The sequence below is a fragment of the Petaurus breviceps genome, unplaced genomic scaffold (genome assembly GCF_028583685.1).
Source record: "Petaurus breviceps papuanus isolate PSGF00001 unplaced genomic scaffold, PetGlider_PUasm1.0 91041, whole genome shotgun sequence".
Lineage (NCBI taxonomy): Eukaryota > Metazoa > Chordata > Mammalia > Diprotodontia > Petauridae > Petaurus > Petaurus breviceps.
Genome location: NW_027187400.1, coordinates 17,819,943 through 17,828,468, shown reverse-complemented (window position 1 = coordinate 17,828,468; position 8,526 = coordinate 17,819,943). Strand labels below are relative to the sequence as shown.

Here is an 8,526-nt window from a genome sequence, read left to right as displayed (position 1 = left end):
ATAGAGTTCTTTCCCTTATGCCACACTGCAAAGAAAGCAATGCTCGGGGTCCAGGAGCACTGAGAAGATTAGACCATCTGCCCAATGGAGGGGAGGGCCCAGCAGAATCTGCTACGGCAAGGAGAGGGCACCAGAGTTCTAGGTCAACTGCACCATATACTGGGTGACCTTGAACAAACCATTTCCTTTGTCTGGGACTCAGTCTCCTTCCCTGTAAAAGGAGAAAGCTGCAAAGAAGCATAGTTATGTTTGATGCCAGGAGAAACTCCTTCCTAACAATCCTTCAGTGGTTTGGTTTTGACTCTTCCTGACCCCATTTAGGGTTTTCTCGGCAGCAATACTAGAGAAGTTTGCCATTTCCTTCTCCAGATCATTTTACAGATGAGTAAACTGAGGCAAACGGGGGAAGTGACTTGCCCAGGGTCACACAGTAAGTATCTGAGGTTGGATTTGAATTCAGGTCTTCCTGACTCTGAGTCCAGTACCCTATGCATTATGGTGCTACCTAGCTGCCTGATAATTAGAACTCTTCAAAAGTGGAATGGACTGCCTGAGGAGGTGATGGGTCCCCCTTTGTTGGAGGTCTTTTACTAGAGACCATTCATCACATTAGAATAGAGATTCCTTTCACTTTGGGTCAGACTAGCTGGCCACTAAAGGCCTTCCCTGGGTTGCTAGGTGGCACAGTGGATAGAATGCCCAGCCTGGAGTCAGGAAGACTCATCTCTCTGAATTCAAATCTGGCCTGAGATACTTACTAGCTATGTGACCTTGGACAAGTCACTTCATCCTGCTTGCCTCAGTTTCCTCATCTGTAAAATGAGATGGAGAAGAAAATGGCAAACTGCTCCAGTATCTCTGCCAAGAAAACCCCAAAATGGGGTCACGGAGAGTCAAACGCTATTGAAACAACAAAGTCCTTCCCAACTCTAAATTCTACAATTAGCTGAGTTCTAGAGGGGCTCCTAGCTCTACAGGCCCTTCCAGCTCTCACATTCTATGTTCTAAAGGCTCCTCCTGCTCTGACTTCCACTACTTCACATATGGTTTTGAAGAGACTTGCAGGGAATGTTGAGCTAGCAGAGGAGGCAAAGCCTGAGAGGAAGACACAACCTGTACTTGGGTCCCCCAACTGGCTGGGGCTTCAGACTCCTGAAGGGCACGTGCCTTATCTCTCCTGCTCCAATGTCTCAGCTGGAAGGAGGGATGCATCACCTCCTCCCATAGAACATCTGAGAAAAAGGGTGGTATCCTTCACTAGGCATCCCTGATCAGACCAGACCCCTCCTCCTAGCTGGAGGTGAGCAGCAAAGGAGCCTGGGCACCTGAGAGGACCTGTCAGGCCACAGACCCTGGCTTACACGGTTACTGTGGGTTTGGAACTGCAGAGGAAGCCCCAAGGGCCCAAGATGAGGATTCTCCATCCTGGCTCTGGGACACTGAGAAATGGCTTCCCTCATCCCCAGGGCCGTGGGTCCTCCCCACTCTTCCAAGGCAGGGGGTCAAAGGCTTTATCTCTACTAGTGTCCCTATTTCAGGGGCATCGATTTAGTGGTGGAGGAGAATATGGAGAGAGTTGAGTCCACCCAGCGAGGCTGTGCTCCCCCAGGTCAACCCAGAGTCTTGGACTCCAAACCAAGGGCCTTTCCCCACATGCACTCACACCCCAACTATGCTTTAAGGTTTACAAAGCACTTGGCCCACAGGATGGGCCATCCTAGGAAGTCTCCAGTCTAAGCATTAGCATCCCATTTTACAGGAAAAGAAATTGAGGCTCAGGGAGGGGCAGGACCCTGTCACCAGCGCGAGAACCTTCAAAGTCAGGATCCCAACTACAGCTCCAGAGCTGCTTCCTCCAAAGCAGCTGCCTCCCCTTCAAGTTCAGTGGTTCTGCCACTTGCATTTGCTCAGTTATTAGGAAAATTACGGGACAGAAATGTGGGTTGTCCTGGGCCCCTCCCTCCCAAGTTTGCAGCATTAGCTTGACTGCCCCTGGTGGGGAGGTCTATTAAACACTGAAAGCAAAATGAGAACTGGGGGAGAGGAAGAGAGGAGACATCTCCGAACTGCTAGGGGGAGATACAGGCACTCAACTACACCAGTGTGAGATCCCTCCACCATCCCCTGGTAGGGCCAGGGAGTTGCTGGCCAGGCCTGCGGGACCAGTTACTTTTCAAGAACAAGAGAGGGTGGAAGCACGGGGCTCCTGTCCAACACCCCAAGGGGTCCTATGACCCTCCTCCCCCCTGGCCTCTAAATCCGGGGTTCTGAACCCTACTTTTGTCATGGACCCCTTTGGGGGGATGTTTTAAATGCACAAAACCACAGAGAATTACAAAGGAAACCAATTCTATTTAGTTATCAAATTTGTATATTTTATACATATATAATATATAGATAGATATTCATATGTAAAACAAGTTCCAGCCCCTGTCATAATACTTGTGGACTGAGTGACACTCAGCCAGAAATGCTGCTGGAATTTCTGGTCTCAGTGGCTTCAGAACCTGGGTCCCTCTGAGTCCTAAAAGGAAAAAGTACCTACTGGGAGCCTGGAGACTTAAGGGAAACAGAATCTTAGGATAAGAAGGAAATCTGGAGGCCATGTGGTCCAACCCCCTCCTAGGTGGTCTCCCCTCCCTACTCCCCTCGGATCGCCTTCTCTCCATAAAATGCCTCACCCAGGAGGGACGGGACAAGAGCCAGAGAGGAAGGAAGAGAGGCTACCTGGGTGGGTGGAGTCTGGTGTCATGCAGGGACTCCATGGCAGAGTATGGACTCCAAATCCAGGTTCTTTTTTCTGAACCCAGACCCTAGTTCTCTCAGGGCTAGTCTGATACTATATATCTCCATGGAGCTCTGACATCCCTGAGGAGCCACCCGCTAAGATGTCGGAGGTTGGCTTGTTGTCTGAGGGTCCAGCTGCCCTGGTCCTCTCTGGCTCTGCCCCCTTCTCCTCTATGCTGGCTCAGAGCTGGGAAGGGGAGAGGATCTGACAATGGAAATGAGGGAAGGAAGATGTTCTGGGAGCACTGCAGCCCCTTCCCACCTCCTCAGCCCCAGGGAAGACCATGGGCCAGAAATGAACCTGGAGATCATCTTGGCTACCTTACAGACCAGGAAAATGAGTCCCAGAGATGGTAAGTGATAGAGCTAGAATTCAAAAGCAGGTCTCCAGCTCCAAACTCACACCCCCTTCCATCACCCCACAGACAGACAGTCATGAATAGTCCAGTCAAAGCACGTATTATCATAACTCCATATTTCTATTGTGATTTAAAGCCTGCAAAGTGCATTCTTCACAACATCCTTGTGAGGGAGGTAGTATAAGTACATTTCTATTTTACAGATTAGAAAACTAAGGTTGGGGCAGCTAGGTGGCACAGTGAATAGAGCACCAGCCCTGGAATCAGGAGGACCTGAGTTCAAATCCAGCCCCAGACACGTAACACTTACTAGCCATGTGACCTTGGGCAAGTCACTTAACTTAAACCCCAATTGCCCTGCCTTCCCCACTGTAAAAGAAAAATAAGGATAGGAATCAAAGTGAAGTGACTTGCTCAAGGTCACCCTAGGAAGAGCCACAGCTGGGACAGAAACCCAGATCCTCTCCCCTGCTGCATTCTTTCCATTCCACTAGATAGAAGTTGGCTTCCCCCTGGCAGGGATGCCAACTCCAAGCTAAATCCTAATTCCAGGAGCCACCTCAGGTCAGACTCCCTCCTCAGCCCTGCTCTCCCTCTGGAGAGCTATCCTGGGGGCCAGGGACCAGCCCAGCTGCCACCTGGTCCTGGTACCACAGATGCTCCCCCAGACCATTGAGGATATGTGCCACGTCTGCCAGCCCAGCCCGCCCATCTAGGGTGCGCCCATCAGCCAGTCGGCGCCCAGGAACACTCTTCACACGCAGCAGGGGCAGCTCCCAAGCCTGGCGGAAGGCCGTGAGGTCACGCTCAGGAACATCAGTGTGCATGTACTGATCAAACCTGGTGAAAAAAGAGGTCAAGGAAAGCACAGCGTCCCCTGCTACTCCCCGGCCCCTTCTGGACGATGTGAACACTTGCCTTCAGACCTTCTCTGCCTCCTTCACCTCCCTCTGGGAGGGACGCAGGCCAGTCAGACTGACTCTGTCCCAACCTCCCCAGAATGAGCAGCTCCCAGATCCAAGAGCCCCATACCTCATCCCACAAGGCCCCTATTCAGCCTCACCTATGTTCACCTGCTTTTTAACCTGGAAAAGGTACAGCACCAGGATGCTGCCTTCTCTGAGATCTTGGCTGACGTCCCCTTGAAGAACTAGGGCCTCAAAAACAGAAGGAACCTCAGGGTTCACTGAGTCAGCCATTACCTGAGCAAGACCTGAAACTAGGTCTTCCTAACCCTGAGGGCAACTCTCTACCCACTGAGATACACTGACTCTCACCCTCTTACAGACTGCTCCAAGTCCCAGGCCATCTTCAATGTGACCCAAGAGTACAGAGCTTGCTAGAGCAGGAAAACAAATACCTACAGAAAGAACAGCCCAGTCCTCTGGGCAATGGGGCACACTCAGAGACAGGCACCCTTCTGCCAGGGTCCCAGGACCCTGAATGGAAATGCCACAAGGATACTTAGAGCCGATGACCATCTTGACAGTGTTGGGGGCATCTCCGGCAACCCGAGAAAGCTGAGCTGGGAGGTCTTCAAAGGAAGAACGGTCAGTGAAAGAGAAGAGGAAAAGAAAGGCATCTGTTTTCTCCTTGCAGGCCTAAATCATGGGAGCATAGGTTTTAGAGCTGGAAAAGACCCTATAGGTCATAAAATGAAAGTCCTTATAGACAAGGAAACTGAGGTCAATGAGGTCAAGTGATTTGCGCAGGGGTCACAAGCTAGTAAGTGTCAGGGGTGGGACTTTTGAGTCCCAGGTCTTTCTGACTCCAAGTTCAGCATTCTATCCATTATACCACACTGTCTCTCAGAAGAGGGAGTTTGCAGCCTCTAACTCTGGGGACAACCTCCACATAGCCCACCCAACAGCCATTGTGCCTACTAGGACTTCTCTAGCTATGATTCAGGACTTCCCAGAATAGTCAGGATACCCTGCCCAGTGCAGAGTCCCTTCCCCAAGAGGCAGGACAAGATCCTTGGGAGTCAGGAATAAGAACCAAGAGTTTTCATCTGCACCCCATCCAATTCCCACCTTTCCAGAACATCCTTCAGTCCCATCCTGGGGAACACTCATCTATGCATTCTATATGTCATGCACCTACAGTGGGGCAAAAAGCACTGTGCTAATCACTGGGAGAGATGTAAAGTTTGGATATAGTACAGCTGTCTTGGTCCTCAAAAGGCCTACAGTGTAACACAGTTGCGGGAGGGGAAGGGGGGAGACAAAACACAAGCATTCTTAACCCTCTCTTGCGCCTTCACTCACAGGCAGAATGTGATCAAATTTCTTGAGTGCCGCCTCTCCACAGTCCCAGAACTCAAATCGGAAGATGACCACTCGATGGCTGACCTGCAGTTTGGCTGGCCAGTACACCACTGTTGTCTGGATGCCTAGGGAAAGGAGTTTCTCATTACTTCCATTCCTCTGTCCTTACCTGGTCCCAGTTCTCCAAAAAGCTTGGGAAGAAGAGATGGCCTAGAGACTGAGGCAGTTTACAGACAAGAGTACCTGCCCTGGGGAGCCCCTAGTCTTAGAGGGAGGGACAGAGTCCTGTCCTCTGGAATTATCTAGTTTGAACATCAGTCACAGGGCAGAAAAATAAAACATACTTAGCAATAATTACAATAAAACACCAATGAATATAAAGAAATAGAGGATTCACAAATATATGAATCTAAGGAAATAGACCGAGGGACCCCGAGACAATCAGAGATTTTCTAGCGGAGGTGAGTTTTTAAATAACAACAGAGGTGGTCAGTCCCCTTATTCCAGACCCAAGGCCTCCCAACCCATTACCACTTACCTACGGTTTCATGGTGGATCACAGGAACCTCCAGGCCCGCCAACTTGGCCACCAGAGCTGTCTTCCCCACCCCACTCTTCCCAGAAACAAAGATCTTGTAGCTTGCAGTGTCAGCAGCCACCTGGGGAGGCAGAACCGGCCTCTCAAGCAGCCCTAGAGTAATAAGTAATCCAGTCTGACCTCTCCGTTTCTCAGGTCCAGAGAGGGAAAGTAATTTGGACAAGAATTTAGCCACATTGAAGGAAACAGGACCCAGTACTCCTAACATTTAGCTGAGGGCTCTCAACTATACCACATGTGTAGAATGTATGAATGAATTCAACATACAGTTTAATTCTCCTAGAAGAAGAGCCCTGTACCAGATGAGTAAGACATACTCCTTGTAAACATGAGAGTGTTTGAACTAGATGGTCTGTGAAGCCCCTTCCAAAACCAGAACTTAAGAAAAACCTCAGGAGGGGCAGTTAGGTGGCGCAGTGAATAGAGCACTGGCCCTGGAGTCAGGAGGACCTAAGTTCAAATCCGGCCTCATACACTTAACACAAAAACTAGCCTTGTGACCTTGGGCAAGTCACAACCCCAACTGCCTTCCAAAAAAAAAAAAAAGAAAGAAAAACTTCAGGGGACAGACACCATCTTTTCTGGAATTGTTACTGATTTGTGGTGTGATTCTGACAAGTCATTTTTCTTCTCTGAAACTCAGTTTCCCCATCTGTTAAATATGGGCGTTAGACTAGACTATTTCTAAGGCCTTTTCTAGCTCTGACATTTTCTATTCCAATGCCCCTCCTAGCTCTGACATCTTGTATTCTAAGACTCTTTCCAGCCCTGACATTCTGTGCTCTAAGATCCCTCCAGCTCTGACATTCTATACCCTAAGGTCTTTGCTGGCTCTGACACTCTATATTCTAAGATCTCTTCCAGATCTGACATTCTAGACTCCAAGGCCCCTTCCAGCTCTGACATCCTATGTTCTAAGACTCCCCTCACCTTCAACCTTCTGCAAACTAACAATCCTCTCAGCTCAGAATTAGGGTTACAGAGTTGTGTTCCAAGGTTCCTCTTGGCTCCAATATCCTTAAGCATCTTTCATTTCTTACATCTGCTGAGGGTCCTGTTGCTCAGGCCATCCCCTAAGGCTTTATTTATAACTGTCAGGGATGGAAAATGGAAGGAAAGGATGAAAGATAACAAGCTAAAATACCGGATCCCTTTCTTTTGGGGAGCCAACAGCCCAGAGAGGAGTCGTTGAAAGCCAGAGCTGGATCGAACCTTGGAGCATCTAATCCAGCCCCTTCCTTTTTTCTGCGGAACAACCTGAGGCCCAGAGAGGTTTGGTCCCACACTTCGTGGTAGGGATGGGATGTGGCTCTCAGTGAAAGCCGTGGGAGCCTCTCCCTGCCTCTGCTGGCAGAGGACAAGAGCTTGACTCCCCACTCACCAAACACCCTCCGCCGGTTCTTCCGAAGGATGGATGACAGGTGTTCTTTGCCCTCTGCGCTCTCGTGCCAATCAGGGACAATCACAGAGCCCGGGGCCGGAAGCCGGGCCATGACCCGACCCAGACAGTCCACTCCCCCAAGGGACTAAGGGGGCTGAAATACAACTGGCCTGTGATATTGGTGGGAAGACCTAATGAGAGCCAACTCTCTAAGAATGCCTTCCCTGTCGGACAAAGGAGCAAAGCTACCTGACCGGGCTCTCTTATTGCCCTCAAGACACAATTACACAACCCCCCATTCTCTCGCTGACTGTGGGAGGCATGGGGAGGGGGGAGGGGGGAGAGAAAGGGGAAGACACAAGGTCTCCTTGCTATTTTATTGCTTCCAGGGGGATCTTTAAATATCCACCCTCTTCATCCAAAGCCCCAGAAGGGCAGTTACAAGCCACCACCAGCCTTCCTCTCACTGCCCCAGGGGGATATTGACAAGACCCCCTCCTTCCTTTGCCCCAGGGGGATATTGATAAGCCCCTCTCCCTCCTCTGAACCAGGGGGATACTGACAGAACCCCTAAATCCTCTCACTGCCGCTTCTCTCTTTATGGACCAAAGACGGCAGTTATCCGCGCACCCTCCTCCACCAGTTCTGCGTCGGCCCCCTTAAGAGCCCCTTCTCACCGCCTCTCATCAGCTAGACAACCAGGGGCCCTACGCTTCCACGCGGGATAAATACGACCTCACTGCGCACGTGTAGCCCCGCCCCAGGATCCGGCCCCCAAAGTCTGAGTAGAACTTGACGAGCTCGAGCTACCCGAAGCTTTACTGTTGCTATGGAGACCAAATAGGCGGGGAGGAGGGGGGAAGTACATACATTCCCCACCCCACCCACTTCTCAGAGCTACAGGCGTTCTCTCCATGGCAACAAGGGCACTGGTGCGCTTGCGCATAGATACTCTCCTTCCCAGGCCGTGGGAACCAGGTCCTGGGGAGGAGCTACTGGTGCGTAATGAAGTCAGACGCAGACCGGGCGGAAGTAGAAGCCTTGGTGGTCTGGGTGGCTGATGTAGAGGAGCGAGGCTCTTAAAGAGGCAAGCCAATCTTAGCATCATCGCCACGTGAATGAGAACCCTCAGCT

At 50.7% G+C, this 8,526-nt stretch overlaps 1 protein-coding gene across 3 annotated transcripts; it reads right to left on the bottom strand.

The window, feature by feature from the left end:
- Positions 1 to 2,332: 2,332 nt before the first annotated feature.
- Positions 2,333 to 8,233, bottom strand: CPLANE2 (ciliogenesis and planar polarity effector complex subunit 2). 3 transcript variants are annotated; one of them, XM_069078335.1, is made up of 6 exons: positions 8,070 to 8,233; positions 7,393 to 7,562; positions 5,952 to 6,104; positions 5,414 to 5,538; positions 4,611 to 4,747; positions 2,333 to 3,986 (listed from the first exon to the last, which is right to left on the bottom strand). In XM_069078335.1, the coding sequence occupies exons 2-6, from the start codon at positions 7,502 to 7,504 to the stop codon at positions 3,725 to 3,727; spliced, it is 789 nt and encodes a 262-aa protein (XP_068934436.1). In that variant the 5' UTR covers positions 7,505 to 7,562; positions 8,070 to 8,233; the 3' UTR covers positions 2,333 to 3,724. The 3 variants fall into 3 exon arrangements, with proteins under 3 accessions (XP_068934436.1, XP_068934437.1, XP_068934438.1); XM_069078336.1 differs by lacking the exon at positions 7,393 to 7,562 and having other exon boundaries at positions 8,070 to 8,232; XM_069078337.1 differs by lacking the exon at positions 8,070 to 8,233 and having other exon boundaries at positions 7,393 to 7,805.
- Positions 8,234 to 8,526: the final 293 nt, after the last annotated feature.

Bases quoted from the DNA above. Each gene is read 5' to 3' on its own strand.
- CPLANE2 (XM_069078335.1), bottom strand. From the start codon at position 7,504: ATGGCCCGGCTTCCGGCCCCGGGCTCTGTGATTGTCCCTGATTGGCAC. The intron at 6,105-7,392 runs GTGAGTGGGGAG...TTATTACTCTAG, and splicing joins GAACCGGCGGAGGGTGTTTG to GGCTGCTTGAGAGGCCGGTT. The intron at 3,987-4,610 runs GTATCCTTGTGG...TTTTTTCACCAG, and splicing joins AAGATGGTCATCGGCTCTAA to GTTTGATCAGTACATGCACA.